This window comes from Lethenteron reissneri, unplaced genomic scaffold (genome assembly GCF_015708825.2).
Source record: "Lethenteron reissneri isolate LAM-NWPU_2019-01 unplaced genomic scaffold, ASM1570882v1 scaffold_1640, whole genome shotgun sequence".
NCBI classification, from domain to species: domain Eukaryota; kingdom Metazoa; phylum Chordata; class Hyperoartia; order Petromyzontiformes; family Petromyzontidae; genus Lethenteron; species Lethenteron reissneri.
Window position 1 is genome coordinate 2,834,502 of NW_026891378.1, and position 24,756 is coordinate 2,859,257.

General features: G+C 49.6%; 1 protein-coding gene across 1 annotated transcript in view; it reads left to right on the forward strand.

Annotated features, from left to right (window-relative positions):
- The window catches only part of LOC133339079 (E3 ubiquitin/ISG15 ligase TRIM25-like), a 28,098-nt gene extending 8,502 nt beyond the window's left edge, over positions 1-19,596 (forward strand). The window contains exons 2-6 of the mRNA XM_061547199.1: positions 4,350-4,445; positions 6,358-6,380; positions 6,690-6,784; positions 13,336-13,950; positions 17,639-19,596. Of these exons, the coding sequence (XP_061403183.1) occupies positions 4,350-4,445; positions 6,358-6,380; positions 6,690-6,784; positions 13,336-13,886 (765 nt within the window). The 3' untranslated portion in view covers positions 13,887-13,950; positions 17,639-19,596. The remainder of the gene's footprint in view (positions 1-4,349; positions 4,446-6,357; positions 6,381-6,689; positions 6,785-13,335; positions 13,951-17,638) is intronic.
- Positions 19,597-24,756: the final 5,160 nt, after the last annotated feature.

Genomic DNA, 24,756 nt, shown 5'->3' on the forward strand with positions numbered 1-24,756 from the left:
TGGAAAAATATTGCGCTCCGGCGAGGCTGTCAAAAGTGTCATCGATGCGGGGTATGGGGAAGGCGTCGCCGAGCGTGACTGCATTCAATTTACGGTAATCGACGCAGAACTGGGTTGACCCATCCTTTTTCGTTACTAGTACCACCGGGGCTGACCAGGGGCTCGCCGAGGGCTGAATTATGTTATCGCGAAGCATGTCCCCAACCGCCTCTTTGATCTGGGCGCGTTCGGGTGCGCCCACTCGGTACGCAGGGAATTTGATGGGTCGGGCTGCACCGGTGTCAATTTGGTGCTTAACAAGGTTGGTCCGACCCACGTCCGAGTCGTGTTCACTGAACACGTCGGCATACTCCTGCAGTAACTCGCGCAGTCGATCGGCCTCTCCCTTAGGTAAATCCGCCCATGGTACATGTAACGCATCGAGCAGGGGAACGACCTCGGCTCGGGGAGTCGGGCCGACTCGCCAGGCCAGGTCTTGGTCACCCTCGGGAAGACCGGTGTCCTCAGCCCAGAGTGCGAACACCGACTTGTCAGAGTGGCGTGTGTGCAGGGGGTGTACGGTGGCTATCGGGGTGCGCCGTCGCAGCATCGCGGAGATACTGTGAGGGTTAAACATCTGCATAAACAATCGGTCCCCGTCTGCATTTACCAACGTGGCGGATCCCACGACCCCACACCGTTTTGCCAACTCCGGGTGAGGCGTTAGCATTACCTCCCCTGATGGTCGGAGCGCGGGGTCGGTAGGGGATGTTGCCACCGGCACCAGCATCTCGGTGAGCGGCCCGATGGTGACTGCCGTCGCCAGGATAGCAGCCACAGGTGCGAAGCGGGGGCGCGTCGGCTCTCGTCTCGGGAACGGAATCCGCTCGCAGCTGCTCTCCATGGTGGCGCATCGCTGGTGGGGTTGCACGTTGAGTCCCAGCTTTTCCAGGAGGTCTGTACCTGCAATACACTCGTGACACAACACACTCGACACGTAGAACTCCTGGGTGCACATCTGGCTGCCTATGCGGACCTCTAGGGTGGCTCTCCCCAGTAGCCCCATTCCGGCTCCGCTCGCCATGTGCAGCGCGCGGTCCGGGGCCTGCAGGCGGCTCACGTTGACCCCGATCATGCTGCAGTGCGCCGCGCTCACGAGCGAGGCCACAGCCCCCGTGTCCAGCAAGATCCGGGTACACATTCCATTTACTTGCCCTTCTACCAGGGACGTGGCCCCCGTGATTCCCGCCACCAGCTCCCGCAGCCAGTCGCCAGGAGTCACCGCTTTCATGGGCGTTGTTGCTGGAACCTGTGTGGGGATCACTTGCTCACCATTACTCTCATTATTGTCTGTTTGTATCGGGACCGCGTCGATTGCACCCCTAGGTGGTCTCCTCTCTAGGGGGGCCTTAGGGTTTGACCTTAGCTCTTGTCTAGCTCGAGCGACCTGAGGACAGTCCCTCATTCGGTGTCCCCATTGGTCGCATATATGGCATGTAGGGGGAAGGGTGGCGGCTCTGTGGCGAGCTCTCTGCCCACTCCCTCCTCCCCCAGTGTGCTGTTGCTCATACTCTGCTTCTAGTCGGGCTATCCTTCCAGTTAGCCCTCCTACCGTGGAGTCTAGTTCCCCCATCTCGGATCGGATGGTCTCAACGGAGGATTGCAGTTTGGTCATATTTTTATTCGCTTCCTCGCGTACTTGGGTTACCCTCTCACCTACTTGGGTTATCATATCTCCCATGCCGGTCTGTAACCCAGCTACCCACCCTGGGGTTGTCTCGCTGGGTCTCGGGGACTCCCTTGCCCGTCCCCTTACTGCGCTGGCGGGCTCCTCCTCGTCCTCCTCCTCGTCTGGGATCAGGCTCGCAACGGTGCACTCTTGTCCCGACCCCCGGAGCTGCGCGCGTTCACTGGAGAGCTCCTCACACTCAAGTGCGCGCTCGACCAGGGTATCGAAGGGGAGGCCTGCACTACCCCTTTTGGGCTGCCACCACGCGGTGCGAGCTAGGTACCTGAGCAGCTTTTCTGCAGCTAGCGCGTCAATGACCTCCTTTGCGAACTCTGGACGGGCGATCCGGGTTAGTGATCACACGTCCTCGGCGTAGTCTCGGAAGTCCTCACCGGGTTGGCATCGGCGCGCCTCTAAGGCCGTCTTTGCCTGTATCGCGTTGCGCGTGCCGAAACGCAGGTCTAATCTATGCATTAGTTCCTCTAGTTGGGTTTGCCCGCTTTCGGGTAGTGCCTCTACAAAGTCGGCTGCCCGCCCATCCAAGTTCAACGTAAGTTGCCGTAACGCCTGCGCGTCCGGCCAGCCATTAAGCTCTTTAGCCCCTATGATTTTGCGGGAAAACGCTTTCCATGTTGGGGTCCCCTGGCTGGTGAACACATGCCTTACCTTTGCGTGGAGTATCGCGCCACCTTCCCGTGAAGATGTGAGGGTTCGTACGACTTCTGACACCATGTTGTTGGGGCCGCTGGCCCCCGCAGTTCCTCCTTGCTGCTCGCCGACGGCAGGGGTTCCGTCGTTTGCCGACCCCTCGCTGTTCTGGGACCAGCTGCTGCGTCGCAGGGTCATCGCCCGACGGCTCCCTTCCCTGGTCCGCCCCTCCGTGTGCTCGCGTGAGAGGCATAGCTCGTCGCCCGCTCTCGTTCACCTGTAAACGCTGCGTTGTCTCTCCGCCAAGCACACGCTCTGAACGGGGTCAGGGGTCGGAGGGCGAACGACGCTGTCCTCACACCGCGTGAGTCCCTGCGGCGATAGACGAAGCGGGTACCTGCGGACACACCGACTCCCCCCCATGCTACGAGCGCACACACCTGCACACAGCACCACGCGCTTTCACCCACTTGTAAGACCACTCGAAGCTGCGCTGGGTTATTAATGGTTTATTCTCAGCGACTGCGCTTTACTGTTGGGTCAGTATCGATCGGCGTGGCAGGCCTACGTTTTCGTCCCTGGGTCTGTACCCGATCTATCGGAGGGATATGATCTAGGCAGCTCTGGACTCTCTAGGCTTCTTCCCAATACCCCCTTTCCACTTACTCACGATTAGGTGCCCACGGCGTTCCGCTGATCCCGTCCCCACTGCGTACCTCGATGCGTCGCATGGACGTCCGAGTCGCTGGGCTGGAGAGCATCTCGTGGCCTGACTCCGGAGCAAGAGAGACCTCTACCTCGTTCCCTCCGCTTTTAATGCGCGGCCTTATTCAAATTATGCTCCTCCATAACCATGCTTTATGCGCAGCGCTTATTCAAATCATGCTCTTCCATAACAATGCTTTATGCGTGGCGCTTATTCAAATTAGTCCCATTCTTATGCCCCTCCATAAAAATGGGTGGTCGGTTTTACCGCGCCGGTGCACGGAGCCTTTGTCATGCCAATTAGCCGTCTCGCTCCTCCTCTGCCTGCCCCGTCGATACACATGTGTGTGGGGTGCGTTTCAACCGCGGTGGCTGAGTAGCCCCTCGCCGCGACCATGCAATCTTAATGCCGGTCACAGCACCGCGGTGCGAATTAGTGTCGGGGGAGGTCGTCCAATTCCCTGGCCGCAGGAAACCGTGAAGATATCCCGGTAAGGGCTTCTCGGATAAAAACCGGTCAGCCAGGTGACCTCCCCTCGGAGCTCTATGGGGGGAGGGGGGAATGCGTGCGGGTGTGTCTATGTGAGGTGAGGCGAGGGGGAAGCGGGGTTGGCTCCGTCGCTTGGTGGTGGCGAGGTCGCAGATGGAGCGCCCGCCGAGCGGCTTCGTGGCGGAGGCATCACATAATCTGTGTGGGTCTACATACACCTGTGTGTGTGTGTAGACCCGCGTGGTAGCGACGCTCCCCCGCATAGTGACGTCATATAAGTGCGTGTGTGTGTGTACACAGTAGTGATGCTAGAGGTCACTACATAACCATGGGGAGAAGAAACTCCAAATATTCAGGTGTCACGGTCGGGATCAAAACCACGGCCAGCTGTATACCAGGCAAGTTACATTAACATCTCGCGGCGCCTTTCTCCCCACTACTCAGAGCCCCACCCACTGCTCAGGTAGCCCCGCCCACGACTCAGGTGGTTCCACAGGCTTCGTCTCCTGCGTGTGCTAAGCCAAGTATATGTATGCAGAACTTATTTCGCACCAAAGTAGCAATCGTGCTCATCGGAGGTGCGGGGGAATGATAACTAAACACAAAATGATCCAGGAGGCGTTTAAGCTCCTCGTGAAATCGGTTCCCTGCTGCGCTGGCTCCCCGAGCCTCCATTGCTGCACAGGGGCCATTGCAGCCTGAGATGGGACCGTCATTGTGGAGGGGTCCATGTGGAGCGGGAGTGAGAGGTGGCGCTCATGGAGTGAGTAGAGTCTCCCCTGGTGACGTCTCTTACAGAAACAAGTGGGAGAGGAGACGCGGGTGGTGGAGGAGAAGAGGAGGAAGGTGGAGGAGTCCATAAAGCGGATGGAGGCCGCTCGCAGGGACGTGCAGGTACCGCGTCTGGACCGGACCCTGTGACCTCGTAACTCCACCCTGAGTAGGGTTTGTGATGTAGGACAACTCCATTAATTCACGTGGACTTTCATTGGCTCTGAACACATCGTGAGACTAAGACACAACCGTCAATGCACCTCAACACCCAGGACAAAGCAAATAAGTGGTTTTCATCTCCAATAAGGAACTGAATCAGTTGTGGAAATTCCACATTCTTAAGATGGGAGACCAATATTCCCATGTGAAATGCCACTTCATCTTCTGTTATATATATATCTATTCTGGCCAGATGAGGTGGCACATACCTGTTATTCAGCACACTGGTGGCAGGGTTCACATTATAAATACGTTTACAATATGTATCGCATTGTGCTATGAAACCAAGTCACCTAGATCAACTCCCAGCGATGACTAACATCAATATCGAGAAATATCTGTAAATCCACAACCACGCAATACACTGAATGCACGCAGTGTGCTTTGTGCAATGTCTTATTCACGTAACCTATTCACATAGTATCCTCCCATTCAGTATATTGCAATGTGCTATGTGAGCAGTAAAGTTCATCACCAAGTTGCATGTCCAGTTCTCATCGGTGCACCGATCTTATCACTGCTCAGTCACAAAACCCAGCTCTCGTGTCTAGTCCCAGCTGGGCTTGTTTTGTGGCAGGAATACAGCTTGGAAGTGTTGCTGATCAGGCAGCTTCAATTATGACATTTTGCTTTGTCAATCAACTCGCATTACATACACCTTTGCGCAACTCTACAAAAAGATGGGGTTCATATTTAATTATTATTTAAATTCCTTATTTTTTTCAGATTTGTGATGTAATATTTGCGATTGAGTCCTGTGTAATTTGCAGGGTTATGATAGGTGACAATTGTATTGTTCATTGGCGACCGAGGCCGTGATGCACAGGAGGGGTTCATCCTCTATCAGGTCACCTGGGTAACAGGTCAAAACGTTTCCCATACTGTGGGTTGCATGGCCAGGTGGCAATACTGTGGATTGACGTTAATGCATCTCTGTGGGTCTTGTTGGGTCTCTATGTATCTCTGAGTGTCTCTATGGGTTTAGTATACAGTCCATAGTTTGGGTTGTATGACCACAGTCACACTGCCGTATATTGACTGAAATGGGTCTATATGCATCTATATTTGTCTTCATGTGTCTCTGTTTCTCTATGGGTCTCTATATCTGAGTCGCTATATCTCTATGGATCGCGAAGTATATCTATGGGTCTCTATAGGTTAACTTTATTGCCCATAGTTTGCATTTTGTGGCCACAGACGCTTTTCCATTGATTCAGGAAAGAGAGGTGTAAACACCACCTTCCTAAAATATAGATCAACCATTCACAGAGAAGATAATCATCTTATCTGTGAATTATTTAATAAATCAAACCACACGTCCTGCCAGGGATCGATGACCGGGGTGAGGCAGCGAATCAATGGCGAATTCGCCCGCATGAGAGCAGCTCTGGACGAGGACGAGAAGGAGCGCGAGCTGCTGACCCAGATTGAGAAGAACATCGCTCACTACCAGCGCGAGATCGGCGAGCTCCAGGCAACAGCCACTCGCCTGCAGGCCCTTGCGCAGGAGAGGGACTCGTTCACGTTCCTGCAGTTGAACGATGAGTCTACAGTGTCGCTATTTGCACAGAGCCATCGGCAGCGTCAGATTTGAGGCTCCTGAATGAGGTTTTCACATAGACTGCGCTTTGTCATGCACAGCCTGAGCTTCTGCCCGGTCCTTACATTGTAACTCAGTGTTGGTGCTCATGAGGTCATCAGCCAAGACTTTGTGGTGTATATTCCACCCGCGGTGTTGCAGTGGGAAATCCACTGATCCCATGGGAATGGAGGCAGAGTCACAGTAACGCATCTCTCTCTCTCTCTCCCACAGGGGCACCTGCAGGAGACGCACAGGTACAGACGACGATCACTCACGATTCGACACACGACAACATGGAACTGAGTGTGAGGCGTGGGCAGTGAGACACTGGCTGGGTATGGGGATGCTTTGTGTGATGATGCTGTCTGTGGTGAAGCTGTGAGTGGTGGTGCTGATTGTGATGATGCTGCGAGTGATCATGCTGTATGTTGTGATGCTGTGAATGATTGTGATGTGAGTCCTGATGCTTTGTGTGATGTGTGTCTATGTGATGGAGCTGTGATGATCCTATGAGTGATGTTAATCTATGTGTGAAAGTGGCCGTGTCTGATTTGCTTTCACAGGACAGGGCGGGCTACAGCAGCTCCACCCTCAGCTCCTAGCCAAGAGGACATTGCATCACTTAAAGGCACCGAGGGAACTGTGGCTAAATTCCTGTGTGAGTTATTCAGTGTGAAACATGGGTGATGGTGCCATCTTCACAATAAATGATCACCGTGTGTGTGCACGAGGTCGATTCAGCCTAAAATAATTATCCAGAGTTGTGTGTAAACATCACTACTAGGGAGACAAAGGTGACCAGGCATAGTGCTTGCCACCCAGCCCCTCATGTGTCGTGCCAGCTTTCAAAGGTGCTGATTTGCCCCAACAGTCTGTTAAGGCAACACGGGGAATATTTATCATTGTTTACATCATAGAGCTTGATGTGGTGTGAACAAAATCGCCACTAGGGAGACAAAGGTGGTCGGGCGTGGTGCTGGCCACCCACTTTCCCGTGTGCCGTGCCGGTCTTCATAGATGCTCGCTAACAGCACTTGCGCCAATGGTCTGTTTAGGCTACTGTTGGGGCCTCTGGTCCCCGAAGTCCCTCCCTGCTCCGTGCCTATGGCAGGGGCTCTGCTGTTCGTCGACCCCTCGCTACTCTGCGAGCAGCTGCTACCGTCGCTGGGCTCATCGCCCGACGGCTCCCCTCCCTTGTCAGTCCCTCCGCGAGCTCGTGTGAGAGGCATAGCTCGCCGCATGCTCTCGTTCACCTGTAAACGCTGCGTTGTCTCTCCATGAATCACGCGCTATTAAACGAGGGTCAGGGGTCGGAGGGCGAATGACGCTGCCCTCACACTGCGCGAGTCCCTGCGGTGATAGACGGAGCTGGTACCTGTGGGCGCACCGAGCCCTTTCCCCACGCTACGAGCGCACACACCTGCACACACGCGATACCCACTCGTGCGCCGCTCTACTCAGCGCTCCCACATGACGAGCCACTGTGTACACAGCACCACACGCGCTCCCACTTCTCAGCGAGATCACACGGAGACACGGGCAGCTATTAAGGATTTATTATTGTGCTACCTGGAACGGGTTGTTGAGTCAGTGTGAATCGACGAGGCTGGCCTATTCTTACACCCTCGCACCTATTCCCTATTTATCGGCTATGATCCTACTTTTACCTCCTTACTCACCATTAAGTGTCCACGGCGGTCCGCTGATCCCTGTGCTAACAGCGTACCTCGGTGCGTCGCATGGACGTCCGGGTCGCTGGCTGGAGCTGCGTCTGGTCGCCTGGCGCTGGAGTAAGAGAGCGATTTCCCCTTTGCGCCCCCTTTTTATCCTCCCTACATCGAAGGGATGCGGCTCTCAGTCTTTCCTTAACAATGGGCTCGCGCCCGCTAGCACGCGCACGGCGGTTCCGGGCGCCTTTGATATGCTAATCAATGTGCGGCGTGCGCGGCGTAAATTCTAATTAATCCCTTTCTCACGCAGGCCTTTATTATTGCAGATTATGCGGCGGGGTCCATCACAAAGGCTCACCGTGGGAATTTGTGCACGGCTCCCCGCGTGCCTCCCCTCTCCCGATCTATTCATACCTTCAGCTTAATCCTTTACCTTCCCTAACAATGGTGCCTGCGCGCTCAAGCGTAATTATCCTAACCATCCGTGACTATGCGCAAGAGCCCCTGCGGTCCCGCTACTCAGGCTGTCCCGTCCCTCCCCTGCTTGCCTCGTCGACACGTGGGTGGTGTGTGTGGGGGATGCGTTTCAACCGTGGTGGCCGAATGCCCTTCGCCGCGGCCATACCATCTTAAGGCCGGTCGCAGCGCCGCGGTGCAAAGTAGCGTCGGGGGAGGTCGTCCAATTCCCTGATCGCCGGAAACCGTGAGAGTTAATCCCGATAAGGGTTTCTCAGTAAAAACCGGCCGATCAGGTGATCTCCCCTTCCAGCTCTATGGGTGGGGGAAAATGCGTGCGGGTGTGTTCATGTGAGGTGAGGTGAGGGGGACGCGGGGTTGGCTCCGTTGCTTTGTGGTGGCGAGGTCGGGGGTTGGGCGCCTGCCGAACGGCTTCGTGGCGGCATCACACTACACAGGGGATCTTAGTCTTTGTTCACAGCCCATTCAAGGACCCTACTGAACACAGCCACGAGAATAATTGTGGCGTTCTTTGGTAAATAATCAGCATTACGAGTCAGGGGTAATTGTTATGTTGAGATGGAGTGTGTACCTGTGAATGTGTCGTTGCATTTGTGCGTGGGGGGAGTGGTGGCATAGTGGTTAGCACACTGCACTACGAACCCAGTTACCTGGGTTTGATTACCCACCATGGCTAACATCAGTGGCAGGTTATATCTTATCCAGTTCTGGGACTCTAGGAGGCAGTTTCAACCTGTTGCATATGTCGGGTTTCAAAATTTTAATAAAAAAAAAAAATGTATTGAAGATTGGAAGAATGCATGTTTATCGGGAACTATGCCAATTTAAATAATTATGCGCATATGTTATGCTAATCAGTGAGATAATCGTACTAATTCATGCGAATGTGCACGCTTATGCTAATGTGGACAGTTATGATAATTAGCTTAGCTTTGTTGTAAAGGGTCCAAATCTCAATCAGAAGAATGCAATTATTCTTGCTTAAACATTTACTGGTTATCTTTAGTTTATCATAGGTCTCCGAATTCAAATCTCAACGCAGGATACAGTTCTTATAAATAAGATTATTATGCATGGACTCAGGAAGGAAGCACTCAGATCTTCTGTGTTAAAAAATTTTATTCTAAACAAAACGCAACATTTTAACATGCGAACTCACAGGCTTGAAATTATCCACAGTATCATCGGGGAAATCCCCTCAGTGATCAGTACAGGTAACCATCCATGATTGCGTTGTTATCTGTGCAATCAACAATGGAACAATTTCATTGAGTGACACGCGCGAATACGACAATAGGGAAAGTCTTAAAAATGCATGCAACCATTTCATAGGAAGGCAATCAAAGCGAGTTATTATATCACGACTAATGTACTTCTTATCACTAGAGGAGCAGCGATGCCTTCACGACCAGTAATTATTCATTCACACTTATCAATCTTCTCATTATTGGCTCAAATTGGTTCCAGGTGAGGCGAGAGTTGGATCGTTTCCTTGGTAAATTCTGGTCACTCTTTGGTTCTTTCGGTAAAGTCACGTATAAAGATAAAATAAATTAAATAATAGCATACGACGTTTCGATTGCAACACAAGCAATCATCATCAAGTATAATAGAAATAGAAACAAAAAATCTAACCAGAAAACTATAGACAGACATATAAGCAGACAGATATCATCAATATACATAGAGAGAGAGTAACACAGGCACAGAGAGGGAGATCGTCTCTGTGGCGAGGACTTAAATAGACAGAGGTGGCGCACGGTGGAGCACGGGGGCGTACGGTGGTGCACGATGGCGCTCGGTGGAGAGATGCCTCCCCGGTCGGTGCCGAGTTCGCTCAGTGGCGATTGGAGCTGCTGTTCGCTCTGCCACCCAGGTGGAGAGCGGTGTCGGTCGTCTTCTGCTGGATTTCTTCTGCTGGATTCTTCTGTGTCGGTGGTCTTGATGTACGGTGTGTCTCTCTTTTTATCCACAAAAAATCACTCAGCTTGACATGCCTTCTTTCAAAAGACCGGATTATTTCTTTGTTTTCGTTCGTTCGCTTGTGGACACAGCTGCACGCGTGTGTGTATGTTCGTTTGTTCCAGTTATTGGGGGTGGTGGTTGCTTTCTCATGTCATCTCGCCCACAAGGAAATGACTCCCAGATGTCCCTCCACGCGGGTGGGGGTGTGCCGGGGACCTTTGTTTCACCGAAGCCCTCAAGTTTTCCCGTTTCTGTTTGGAAGTTAGTATAAAAACTCGCTTTACCTCGCATAATTTATACTTGTGGCTTAGATTTGTAAGTGACACAAGGTATGTAGTAGTCGTTTTCAGTATTTCCATCGTGGTTTAATTTCTTATGGGAGGATGTCCCTTGTTTATGTGTGCAAATCTTGCTATCCGTGCTGCGGGCAGAAAGACGGTTGGGAGGCTCTTTCCTTCGTTCCACAGCCTGTGCCCTGGGTTGTGCGGTTTTTATTCTCGAGTTATTATTATTGTCTGTCATCCCGAGGTTAGATCATTATTTAGGTCAGGTCGTGTAGATAAAGATAAAATACATGGCATTAGTATTGAAATAATGAATGGGAAATAATAATCCCCTGATGTAGATTGTAGCCTGGTTCTTAATTGGAGTGTGAGGCGTATCACGATATTGCGACTTAATCTTTGTTGCTAATTTTTCTTGTTTGAACTTTTAACCGATCATGGAAGACATGAAAGTTACAACCAAAACTCTCCGCTGGTACTTTGGGGGGGGGGGGAGGGGGGTGTGTGTGTGCATTTGTCTCGCCTTGGAAGTTGTATGGCCTCCATGTGGCAGGGAGACGAAAGTGGCCAGGGAGGCTTCCTCTATGGGATGTTATTAATTTCCTTTGGTCCTGTGAGCATGGCCATTTCTTCATCCCTCCTGGGTGACCTTCGATCTAATACTTCATGATTAATTGGTTTATGTTTTTGGATTTTTTTTGTTAAATAAGACCACGAAACCCGTCTGTTCGCTTTTCGCTTGTGTTGCAAAAACCACCTCTTTCTCTCCTTTGTACGGGGGGATGTGTTGTTTGCCTTTGACCGGACGTTTCCGTCGCGGGAGGGATGTGTGTCCATTTGTCTCGCCTTTGAAGTTTTATGGTCTCCATGTGGCAGGGAGACAAAGGTGGCCGGGGAGGCTTCCTCTGGTCCTGTGAAGTTGGCAAATTCCTCATCCCTCCTGGGTGATCTTCGCGATTGATTAAAAATATTTTTGGCAGAATTATCCTTAATATTTATTCTTGGAAAAAGGTTTACATATACAACAAACCTCAATTGAGTTCCTGATGCTGGTCATGGTCATAATGATGGTGATGTTGGTCGTGATGAGGATGGTGGCAATGATAGTGGTGCATCGGCCAGTCATCTCAGTCGACCCATGGCACCTGGGTCTGCCCCATGATCTCCTGCCAGTGGGTGTTTTACACTTCACGTGGCCTCAACGTGCAAATAGCCTGGCACAAGTGCTGTGGTGACGTCACCGCCACTTAGTAGCGAATGGTGGTTGTTGCTGTTGGTAATTATCCTGATGTAAGTGATGGTGTTGGTCGTGGAGCTGCAATGGGTTCTCCTTTATCTCCTGCTATAGCCAATCTGTACATGGTGAACTTTGAAACAAGAGCACTTGCCTCGAGTACATTAAAACCATCCTTTTGGTTTAGATATGTTGATGACACTTTGGTCGTCTGGCCACATGGTAAAGATGCACGTAATGATTGTCTAAATCATCTTAATGCACAAAACCCAGCTATCCAGTTCACCATGGAAATGGAGGTGAATAACAGACTCCCGTTCCTAGATATTTTGCTGGGACATAGTCTTAATGGCAAAATAACACGCAGCGTTTGCCGAAAGCAAACGCACACTGACTCGCATCATCACCCAGCTCAGAAATCCTCTCTTATCAAAAAACTCATACATTGGGCTAAAACAGTGTCAGGTGGTGAGAGTCTAGTGAGAGAGATTAAACATGTTAAAGAAGCACTAAGACAGAATGGCTACAATAATGCTCAAAATAATAGAGCACCGAAGGCCAAATCACGAACGCAAAGCAACACTGCTGAAAGCGATAAGATTGTTCAAACAATTAAAATACCATACATCTCAGGAGTAATTGACAAATTAGCCCGGGTTTTGCAAAAGCAAAACATTAAAGTAAGATTTGGTACAGTACACAAAATAAAAAAAACTGGTATCTGGCACTAAAGACGAATTGCCAAAATTATCAAGAGAAGGTGTATATCGGATTGTTTACGAGGCAGATGCTCTATCGGACAGACAGGACGCAACAACTGTCGGCAGTAGCAGAGCATGCTTGTCAACAAGGACACTCAATTGATTTTGATAACGTTGAAGTGTTGTGTAAAACGAATTATTACTGGCCAAGACTAATTAGAGAATCCATTGAAATGGAAACAGAAATAACTTCAATCGCTCAGCTACAGGCTTAGTGCAGCCTGGAAGCGTATTATTAATTAAATACAATTACAATTCCTTTATAAGGGAAACACATACCGATGAATAACAATTGAACGATTACCAATCTATATATTTACAATACCCTCCCCCTCTTTGCCTCGAATTAAGACCGGAAGCAACAGGAGAGCTTCACCATTCTTGCCCAATGAAGCTCATTGTAATTATCAGTGAAATGTCGTACTCAAAGTTTTTAATGCTGTTGATTCTCTCTTCAACACCGGTGGGCTAAAGAAGTGAATTATTTTGTCCTTTGAAAAACGTGACACATTTTTTATTTTTTGGCCGTGTCGGGTGGTGGAGGGTTACGACACATTTATAAATAAGGCGATCGGACCCAAAAACCTATATTGTGAATAACATTGGTTGCGAAAGCCTACGTGTTAAAGTGATGTTCATAGTGTTGATGGTGGTGATGATGTATATGTTGTTGTCATCGATGATATTGATGGCGAGAATGGTTGGTGATGGTGATGTTATTGTTGATGGTGAAGATGATGGTTGGTGATGTTGATGGTGGTGATGTTGGATGATGATGACAGTATTCTGTAGTGATCTTGTCATCGCTGTTATCACAGACGGACGCTCACCGACTCTGGACACAAACTCCGCTTATGACCAACTCCAAATCTCCTCGGATCTCAGGATGATGACGCGGACTAGTGACTTCCAGGGTCACCCCGATCACCCACACCGGTTTGATTGCTGTGCACAAGCCCTGTGCTGTGAGAGCTTTTCGTCGGGCCACCACTACTGGGAGGTGGACGTGTGGGACGCGGAGTGGTGGCGGGTTGGAGTCGCGTACGGGATGGTCCCACGGAAAGGGGGTGGTGCTGCACAGCTGCTGGGAGGGAACAACGCGTCCTGGTGTTTAGAGAAATATGACGACAACTTCTCAGTCGTTCATGATAGAGTGAAGACTGCACTGTTGGTTAGGGGGGCCCCCTTCCTCCGCAAAATCGGGCTTCACCTGCACTGGGAGGGGGGGCTCCTGGCGTTTTACCGCGCCGACTCCATGGAGGTGATCCACGAGGTTAGGCAGAGATTCTTGCAGCCTCTCTACCCTGCGATGTGGGTGGTGTTTTGTAATGATCGATTGAAGATCGTGGATCTGAGTCGTGCATGCTGAGGATGAGGAGAGCAAGAAACCAAGACAGAACCCCAAGAAACAGAGGGGGGATGGTGAGGAGAGGGTGAGTTGAGGGTGAGGGGAGAATGGAGGGGAAGGTGAGGGAAGGTGGCGGGTGAGCGTGGAAGGGTAGAGTGAGTGGGGAGGGTGAAGTTCAGGTTTGCGTGCGTGAGCGATGTCGCTGGTGCAGTAAAAATCGCAGGTTCGTGTGGCCGCTCCTCCACCTGCACGTCACCATGCCTCCTCATCCCTGCGATTCACCAACATCATCATTATCATCACTGTCATCATCATCTCCCCATCATCATCACCATCATCACCCCATCATCATCGCTACCATCACCACCATCACCACCACTATCATCACCCAATCATCATCACCACCATCAATACCACCAGCATCATACTCATCATCACCATCATTACCAACAGCATCACCATCATCATTACTATCAACACCACCTAAACCATCATAATCACAATCACCAACATCATCACCAACATCATCACCACCATCATTACTATCATCATAACCATCATCCCATCATCATCATCATCATCACTATCATCAGCAACATCATCATCAACATCATTATCCCCATCATCACCACTACCACGAACAACACCATCACCACCATCAACCAACCATCAACACCACAATAATTATCACCATTATAACGTCCATTATAATCATTACCTATCATCACCACTATCACCATCATTATGACCATCATCACCATAACCATCATCACCACCATCAACATCATCACCACCATCATCACAATGACTGTCATCACCACCGTCAAAATTACCATCACAATCACTGTCATCAACACCGTCAAAATTACCATCAGCATCATCACCATAAATACCACTACAAACACCACGATTATGATCACCACCATCATCATTGCCACCACCATGATCACCACCATCATTATCATCATCACTATCAGCACCCACATCACCATTTTTACCACCACCATCACAATAATCACAATCATCACCATCATTACGATCATCAACACGACCATCATCATCACCATTATCATCACTATCCTCACCGTGAAAACCACCATCACCATCACTCTCATCACGACCATTACCACCATCTTCCTCAGCACCATCATTACCACCACCACTGTCATCATCACCACCATGATCATTATCATCATTGAGTATCATCACCGCCCACATCACCACCACGATTATCACCATTCTTACTATAATCATCACAACCATCACCACCGTCATCACCACCATCACTACCATCATTACTTCCATGATCAACACCACTACCATCATCGCCATTTCACCATTATTACCACCACTATCACCATCATCATGGTAACGTCTCTGTAACATATTTGTAGTTGGGCTGTTTTTAGGTTGATTGTGTTTAACCGGGGCGAGAACTCAAGAAACCAGAATAGGAGTCTCATTTGTAAGAGTGAGTAGAATGGGGAGTGAGTGCTTGGGTGAGTGAGTTGTTGGGTAAGTAGATAAGTAACAGAGATTATGGGTAATTGAATGATTGATTGGGTGAGTGAGTAGGTGGGTAGACGTGGGAGATGATTTGTGAGTGAGTGAGTGCATGGGTGAGTGGATCGGTGGCGTGCTTGAGTGAGAGAGTATGTGATTGGGTACATTGTTGAGTGCATGAGTGAGTAGATTAGTGAGTGAACGATTGAGTGCATAGGTGAGTGAGATGGTGGGTGAGTGAGTGGCTGATTGGGGCAGTGGTTAACTTAGTGAGCGAGAGGGTAGGTGAATGTGTAAATGATTGAGTGAGTGAGTTCAAGTGTATCGTCTGTAATCGGGTGTAGAACTCGAGAGACCAGGGCAGGAGTCTCATTTGCAAGAGTGATCTGGGGCTGGGGGGGATCTCCAAAATAACAAAAAAGACAACGTGAGCACAGGGAACAATAACGAAGCAAAGAGAAGTTAGCTGACTAAAACAACAACTACCACCGTGTTACAGGCGGTACCGGAAAAAAAAGAGCGCCCCGAACAAACTCCCAATACTGCAAGGGTGGAGACAGCGTCTGTCCACCCAACTCACAGTCGTGTCCACGTGTTTGGGGGCTATCTCGTCTACCCAGGGCCACCCGTCGCGACGTAACGATGACTCCCACAGACAACCCCGACAGCCCACTCCTCCCGGTCCTCCCCCACCACGGTTCCTGGGTTTGTCGTCACGGAAGCAGACCGGATGCCGCTGAAAGCTGCGCAGGGTGTAATGTGTTCAAAGCGGCTAACCCGCCGGATCATTCGGGCAGCTGCATTCTGCACTAACTGGAGCGTCTACACCAGTCCAAGTGGAAACTCTGCATAGATAATCCAGGTGTGTTGAGTCAAAGGCATGAACTAATGATTTGCGGTCTGGAGTAGAAAGGAGCGAGCACAACCCTCGAAGTGTTTGTAGGTGGTAGAGATCTACTCTGAACGTAGCTATGAGCTGCAAGCACACGGTCAAGCTCTGATCGAACAGCACCACCGAGGTTGCCTACTTTGGACACACGGAGAGGGTGAGCTTTGCTAATCAGTGGAGGATCGATGTGGCCTTGCCACGCTCGCAGACGCTGCTCTGAGTCAACTATCACGTACTCTGTCTTGCCCAGGTTTAGCTGCAGCCAGTTGCGCTTCAGACAAGCATTTTGGAAGGGCAGAAATTGCGTTGTCTGGATCTGACATACATTGAAAACAAATTTCTTGAGAACTGATTGCTCTGTTTAGGTTTTTGTTCCCTTACAGCACCTCCGATTAGCACGGTTGGCTATGTACGGTACGAAATAAGTTCAACATATATCCATAGAATCTGAATCCGCATCTTTATTTAAACTGGAGGTATCCAATGAGCTATGAAGCTCTTTTTCAAAGATGTCCAGTAGAGGCAGGTCATAAAGTTACAATAACAAACAGTCCAGACAACTGATAGGGGTGTGAAATATAGGAAAGGTGTGCAAATCACTAAAACTAGATAAATACTACTTAAACAAAGTATATAACTACAATTTGTAATCGTATATTAATTCCTACCGATTTTTCAACACTAAATGCAAGCGTGAGCAAGGCAGTAACACCACAACAACACGGCAGTCCCTGGACACAACTGCACGTGAATATTGAACTATTGATACGTGAGTATGGATCAACGTTCCAATCACATTTGAAAATGGGTCTGTGTACAGCATGAATCATCTGCTTCAGTACATTTATTGAAGATTCATGATGTTAAGGGAGGAAACAAGGTTGTTCCAAAACGTTGATGCTGCAACAGCAAAGGCTTTGTCACCCATTCCAATTCTCGTTGTGGGGATAGTTCACAGAAACATAGATGGACGTCTTAGGTTTCTTTGGTTGGACAGTGGACTTTATGATTTAGAAAATTAAAGCACAGATTTGCCAATAAGGGTTTTATGGATGAACAGTGCCCAATGTAGATTTCGATTTAAAGCTTTCGTGACTGCAGGGATTCATCTTCTTGGTTCTTTCGGTAAAGTCACGTAGAAGGGAAGTAATAAAATAATAAAAATAAGCCATCTGGCTACCATGAGAGATTCGTTCATGAGGCGATCCACATATACAAACACAGAGACAATTTCAACCGAGAAGATGGATTCCGGCTTAGCAATCATTGGAAGGACGTAATAAACCATTTCGGATCTTAACTGATTGTGTCCACGTTTACGGTGACTTTCAGACCGCGTTCCACTCACTGACATTGACTATATATCTTGTATTCTCCGCAGGGAATGGATTCTTTGCTCCACTGCAAGCTTCCTACCACCACTCTCCCATTGACATATTTCGTTGCTTCCTCTTAGTACCTTTCACGTGACGGTCAATGGTATAGTGTATAGCATATTGTATAATAATAATAAATAGTATTAAAGTGTAATGTTTAATACAATGTATAAGGTAATATATAGTATCGTAATTGTATAGTGAATATACAGCAGTGTGGTATACAGTTGGGTGGGTAGAATAATACATAGTGTAATATTACACTATGTATTATTCTAAGACCTAGGGTAGTGTATATTAATACAGTATACAATTTAATGTTGGGTTTGTCTATAGCAGCATATAGTATGGGATAGACCCGTGTGATGTAAGGAAAAAGTTTAAAAAGTTTAGCTGGAAGCATATTATATTTTTTGCGACCTATAATTGTAATGTATTACTTACGGTTAGTAGCTCAGCTTATTGAGAGTATATTTAGCATACTGATGATACTATGTAGTTTATACTTTAGCTTTTTACGTGGTTGTTTAGTTACTGCAGCTACATACTATTAACACTCCTTCCCTTTATTAATGCTACCCCTACCCCCTCCCTTTGATGCTGCTAATCCTGCATAATGCATGGGCATAATATGACTTTGAAAACCCCCCGCCCACCTCCCACGCATTTCACAATTAGCACTAGTTGCATTCCTGCATTTCCCATAAATATGCTAAATTCCTCTTCATATGCAAATTATTTTGTCAAGGCGCTCTTCCTCCTCCCTCCGAGCTTAAATAGACGCTCCAAGCCTAGGACGTGTCATTCAGACTGTCTTATCGACAGACATGTTCTTCACCTGAGGACGGCTGCTTGCGTTGTGGCCGAAACGTCGTGAGAATTATTTTATTATGTTTTATTATTTTATTACTTCCCTTCTACGTGACTTTACCGAAAGAACCAAGAAAATGTAGATTTCGTTTAGCATCAAGTGATGCGAGATGTTATTTGAAGTCGAGGTCACATTTGTGGGTCCTGTATGGTACATCCAATACAAATCCAAGATCAGAATGATGAATAGGGTTTAGTTTGTTAAGTGTTAGATTAGTAGCTGATGTATACGCAGCATCACCATAGCCACCGTGCCTTGTTATTTAAAAATTTGTGGACGAGATGTTACCACGATATAACTTTTTGATAACAGTCTGAGATGTATCTCTGAAATCATTTTATCGTACAGTCTGACTGTGTCTTGTGAGTAGAAAATCATGGTCAAGAGTTTCAAAAGGCTTTTGACGAGGATACAATGCCACGTTACAGACAAGAAATGACGATGTCGTTAATTTACGCGGCACAGCCGATGGTGGTGTACCTCGACACATCTGTCACTTCTCCTGCCCAAAGGAGACTAACTTAACCCATGATTCATGAACGCATTTAACAATAACCCTGGAATATGCTCACACAGCAGAATGGGGAAGATAAGGAGGCGTGTCAAGATGGAAACATTTCACATATTCAAGGGCCTCTCCATGGACATGGATAGTCGTCGCTATTGTCACAGATCCAATGGCGGTTGACGGACGACCTTGGCTTTGGTGATATTCAAGGGAGACAAAGGTGGCCGCGCGTGGTACTGCCCACCCACCCCCACTCCTCGTGTGCCGTGCCGGCCTTCATTGGTGCTACTCGCTCATAGCACTTGGCTCAGCAGAAGTGTGCTAAGGCTGTACGGGGATATTTGTGAAAAGTTCTACAGTCTTGTCATCTCCCACAGCTCCAAGATTACGGAGCCATCGCTGCAATCCATATTTAGTCAGCTGGGAAGAGTAAGACAAAGTTCATTTTAAATCAGTGGGGTATCTCTCAATGTATCGCCCTGTTTTCGGGTGATTTCTCAAGGTTGTGGTTTATATGTTAAAGGTGGTTTCAGGTGTTGGTGGTTTTTGGTCATTGTAGGAATGAACGCTTTGTTACAATGTGACTTTTTATTAAATGGTGTATGGGCAACTTCACGAGGTTATTTTGTTTTAGCCAAATGAGAGTAAGTGAGTGCGTGAAATGGTGAGTAATTAAATCAGTGAGTGGGTGAGTGTAAGAGTGACACAATGTGAGCGAGATGGTGCATGAGTGAGTGAGATGGTGAGTGAATGAGTGATATGGTCGGTGAGTAAATCGATGGGTGCGTGAGATGGTGGGTGAGTAGGATGGTGGGTGAGTGAATGAATGAGTCGGTGAATGAGTGAGATATGCTGTGGTGAGTTAAGGGCAAAGTAAGTGAGGTGAGTTAGCATGAGATATGTTGAGATAAGATGAGGTGAATTGAGATGAGGTGAATTGAAGTGAGATGAGGTGTATGAGGATGAGATGAGTTGACATGTTAGTTGAGATGGACTTTGACCAGCCACCCCTGGCGCTCACACGTCAGCACTTTTCATACCGAAAGAACCAAAGAACAGTGCAGTACTTTACGATCACAAATACGACAAATGCACGCATTACACCGTGACCACGGGACTCCGGGAGGAGACCATCGACGACTGCCGGTCAGGCGGCTCCGAGACCTCAGACTGCAGCTGCGCCAAGCTGTTCAACGTGCGGTCGGAGGTACCGGCCAAGTACAAACACCGTCTTTTTGAGTTTACACTTCTAGAGCGCAGTTGTCAGTGCAAAACAAGACACCCCCTGCTGGGTGCTGGGAATCCTTGAGGCTGCAAACGACTTCACTGCAGATTCGTGTATCCCGGGTTCATGCTGCCTCAAGGCCGTAGCGATGGAGTCAACATTGGGGGGGACCAAATCTTCCAAGGGGTCTGGGGATCCCCCCCCCCAGAAAAAAAAAATCTAAATTTGAAAACAAATTTCCTGCCTAAAATATAAAAAAATCACTAACACATAAGATGGACTTTTTAATAATTGTTTACAATGTCTAACAGTGTATTGCATGACATTGCTGTTTTTTTCTTTTTTACCTTTTCTTGTTTCATTGTATGTAATGGCAGACATTAGGGATTAATAAAGAGTACAAGCATAACTAGAATCATATAAACAGAAATCTATTTTATAGCAATATATTGGGGGGGGACATTTTGAGCATATTTGAATATTGGATGTGTCCCCTCCCCAATATAATTACGGCCTTGTGCTGCCTCATCCCTTCACCCAAGAGTGGAGCGAGCGTGAGGGTTTGTACGACGATCGCCGCGCTATATTCTTGGTTCTTTCGGTAAAGTCACGTAGTAGGGAAATAATAAAATAGTAAAAATAATAAGCAATTTATTGTTTTATATAAAAAATATATAACAATTTATCGTATTATTATTACATAATCTAACCTATATAATTCATTTTTTGTCCGTCCGTCCGTCCGTCCGTCCGCGTACGCTCCCTACCGGGGGATTTAGCTCTCGGACCGTGGGGTTCGGCGAGATTAAATTTTGCAGGTGGGCACGCCCCCGGCCCCGCGGTAAACTTAGGCATTTCCGATTTTTCGTCTCTAAACTTTAAATCGGACCGATTATCGATTTAGTGCGATTTATCTTTTTTTATTTATTTAACGCTTTATTTATTTCGTTACTATCGCCGGCCGGCGCGGACCACGGCGGTTGCCCCTGGCAACGGGTAGCAACAACTTCGCTGCGGGGTGGACGCCATTTTGAATTCCCGTTAAAAATATGCACACGCATTAACACGCGATTCTGAGGTAAATTCATCAAAGTTTCACGTCCTCTTCACTCCCCCCCACCCCAATGTGTGCAATGACTATTATAGGGTCGGTAGATAATAAAATTATAGCGATTAGACAGTATTATTGTAGCACGGGGGGGGGGGTGTTAACGGCCCCAGCACCCAGCCTCAGCCGGGCGGGCAATCTAGGCGAGGCCGGAGGCTCTGCACGGTACTAGGCCTCGACACGCAACTCTGTCAGGCGACGACCTTGTTGTATAAACTCGATATACCCAGCGTTGCCCGGGGGAAAAATACATTTAAAATCTTCTGAAAACTTTAAAACATAACATCCCAATGAAAATACAACTGTGTAATTAAAACTCTAAACCCGACCGCGCCAAGAATCGATTCTCTGAATCGCGAAAAGGAATCGAAGGTAGTAGATTCATTTAGAATCGCCTTATTTCCGTTTAATATTAGTTGGTTATAGAGTTGATAAACTGCTACGAATGGGAAATATCCGGCGTTGACCGGGGCTAAAATATAATTAAAACTCCTGAAAACTTTAAAACATAACATAACAATGAAAATAAAACTCTGTAATTAAAAATGGAAACCTCCTATGCGCCAGGAATCGATTCTTTGAATCGCGCAAAGGAATCATCGAAGGTTGTAGATTCCTTTAGGAGCGCCCTTAACATGTGATGAGGGAGAGAGTGGTGAGGGGGAGAGCGGTGAGGTGGAGAGTGGTGAGGGGGAGAGTGGTGAGGGGGAGAGGGGTGAGGGGGAGAGTGGTGAGGGGGAGAGTGGTGAGGGGGAGAGTGGTGAGGGGGAGAGTGGTGAGGGGGAGAGTGGTGAGGGGGAGAGTGGTGAGGGGGAGAGTGGTGAGGGGGAGAGTGGTGAGGGGGAGAGGGGTGAGGGGGAGAGTGGTGAGTGAGAGAGTGGTGAGGGAGAGTGGTGGTGATGGGGAGAGTGGTGAGGGGGAGAGTGGTGAGGGGGAGAGTGGTGAGGGGGAGAGTGGTGAGGGGGAGAGTGGTGAGGGGGAGAGTGGTGAGGGGGAGAGTGGGTGGGGGAGAGTGGTGAGGGGGAGAGTGGTGAGGGGGAGAGTGGTGAGGGGGAGAGTGGTGAGGGGGAGAGTGGTGAGGGAGAGTGGTGGTGAGGGAGAGTGGTGATGGGGAGAGTGGTGAGGGAGAGAGTGGTGAGGGAGAGAGTGGTGAGGGGGAGAGTGGTGAGGGGGGAGAGTGGTGAGGGGGAGAGTGGTGAGGGGGAGAGTGGTGAGGGGGAGAGTGGTGAGGGGGAGAGTGGTGAGGGGGAGAGTGGTGAGGGGGAGAGTGGTGAGGGGGAGAGGGGTGAGGGGGAGAGTGGTGAGGGGGAGAGTGGTGAGGTGTAGAGTGGTGAGGTGTAGAGTGGTGAGGTGTAGAGTGGTGAGGTGTAGAGTGGTGAGGTGTAGAGTGGTGAGGGGAGAGGGAGAGTGGTGAGGGGGAGAGTGGTGAGGGGGAGAGTGGTGAGGGGAGAGTGGTGAGGGGGAGAGTGGTGAGGGGGAGAGTGGTGAGGGGGAGAGTGGTGAGGGGGAGAGTGGTGAGGAGGAGGAGAGTGGTTGAGGGGGAGAGTGGTGAGGGGGAGAGTGGTGAGGGGGAGAGTGGTGAGGGGGAGAGTGGTTGAGGGGGGAGAGTGGTGAGGGGGAGAGTGGTGGTGGTGTGGGTGAGTGGTGAGGGTGAGGTTGAGTGGTGAGGGTGAGGTTGAGTGGTGAGGGTGAGGTGAGTGGTGAGGTGAGGTTGAGTGGTGAGGGTGAGTGGTGATTGGTGAGGGTGAGTGGGGAGGGTGAGTGGTGGTTGTTAGTGGTGATTAGTGAGGGGTGAGTGGTGAGGGTTAGTGGTGAGCATGAGTGGTGAGGGTGAGTGTTGAGCGTGAGTGGCGAGGATGAGTGGTGATTGTTGAGGGTGTGATTGGTGAGGATGAGTGGTGAGTAGTGAGGGTGAGTGGTGAGGGTGAGTGGTGAGTGGTGAGGGTGAGTGGCGGTTGTGAGTGGTGATTAGTGAGGGGTGAGTGGTGAGGGTGAGTATGAGTGGTTAGGGTGAGTGGTGAGGGTGAGCAGTGAGGGTGAGCAGTGAGGGTGAGTGGTGATTGGTGAGGGTGTGATTGGTGAGGATGAGTGGTGAGTGGTCAGGGTGAGTGGTGAGGGTGAGTGGTGAGCGGTGAGGGTGAGTGTTGAGGGTGAGTGGTGAGTGGTTAGGGTGAGTGGTGAGCGTGAGTGGTGAGTGGTGAGCGTGACTGGTGAGGGAGAGTGGTGAGGGAGAGTGGTGAGGGAGAGTGGTGAGGGTGAGTGTTGAGGGTGAGTGGTGAGTAGTGAGGGTGAGTGGTGAGAGTGACTGGTGAGTGGTGAGGGTGAGTGGTGAGGGAGAGTGGTGAGGGAGAGTGGTGAGGGAAAGTGGTGAGGGTGAATGGTGAGGGTGAGTGGTGAGGGTGAGTGGTGAGGGTGAGTGGTGATTGGTGAGGGTGAGTGGTGAGGGTGAGTGGCAGTTGTGAGTGGTGATTAGTGAGTGGTGAGGGTGAGCGTGAGTGGTGAGGGTGAGGTTGAGTGGTGAGCGGTGAGGGTGAGTGGTGATTGGTGAGGGTGCGATTGGTGAGGATGAGTAGTGAGGGTGAGTGGTTGTTGTGAGGGTGAGTGGTGAGGGTGAGTGATGAGGGTGAGTGGTAAGAGTGAGTGGTGAGGGTGAGTGACGGTTGTGAGAGGTGATTAGTGAGGGGTGAGTGGTGAGGGTGAGCGTGAGTGGTGAGGGTGAGTGGTGAGGGTGAGCAGTGAGGGTGAGCAGTGAGGGTGAGTGGTGATTGGTGAGGGTGTGATTGGTGAGGATGAGTGGTGAGTGGTCAGGGTGAGTGGTGAGGGTGAGTGGTGAGCGGTGAGGGTGAGTGTTGAGGGTGAGTGGTTAGGGTGAGTAGTGAGGGTGAGTGGTGAGCGTGAGTGGTGAGTGGTGAGCGTGACTGGTGAGGGAGAGTGGTGAGGGAGAGTGGTGAGGGAGAGTGGTGATTGGTGAGGGTGAGTGGTGAGGGTGAGTGGGGAGGGTGAGTGGCGGTTGTTAGTGGTGATTAGTGAGGAGTGAGTGGTGAGGGTGAGCGTGAGTGGTGAGGTTGAGTGGTGAGCAGTGAGGGTGAGTGGTGATTGGTGAGGGTGTGATTGGTGAGGATGAGTGGTGAGGGTGAGTAGTGAGGGTGAGTGGTTGTTGTGAGGGTGAGTGGTTGTTGTGAGGGTGCGTGGTGAGGGGGAGTGGTAAGAGTGAGTGGTGAGGGTGAGTGACGGTTGGGAGAGGTGATTAGTGAGTGGTGAGGGTGAGTGGTGAGGGTTAGTGGTGAGGGTGAGTGGCGGTTGTGAGTGGTGATTAGTGAGGGGTGAGTGGTGAGGGTGAGCGTGAGTGGTGAGGGTGAGTGGTGAGGGTGAGCAGTGAGGGTGAGTGGTGATTGGTGAGGATGTGATTGG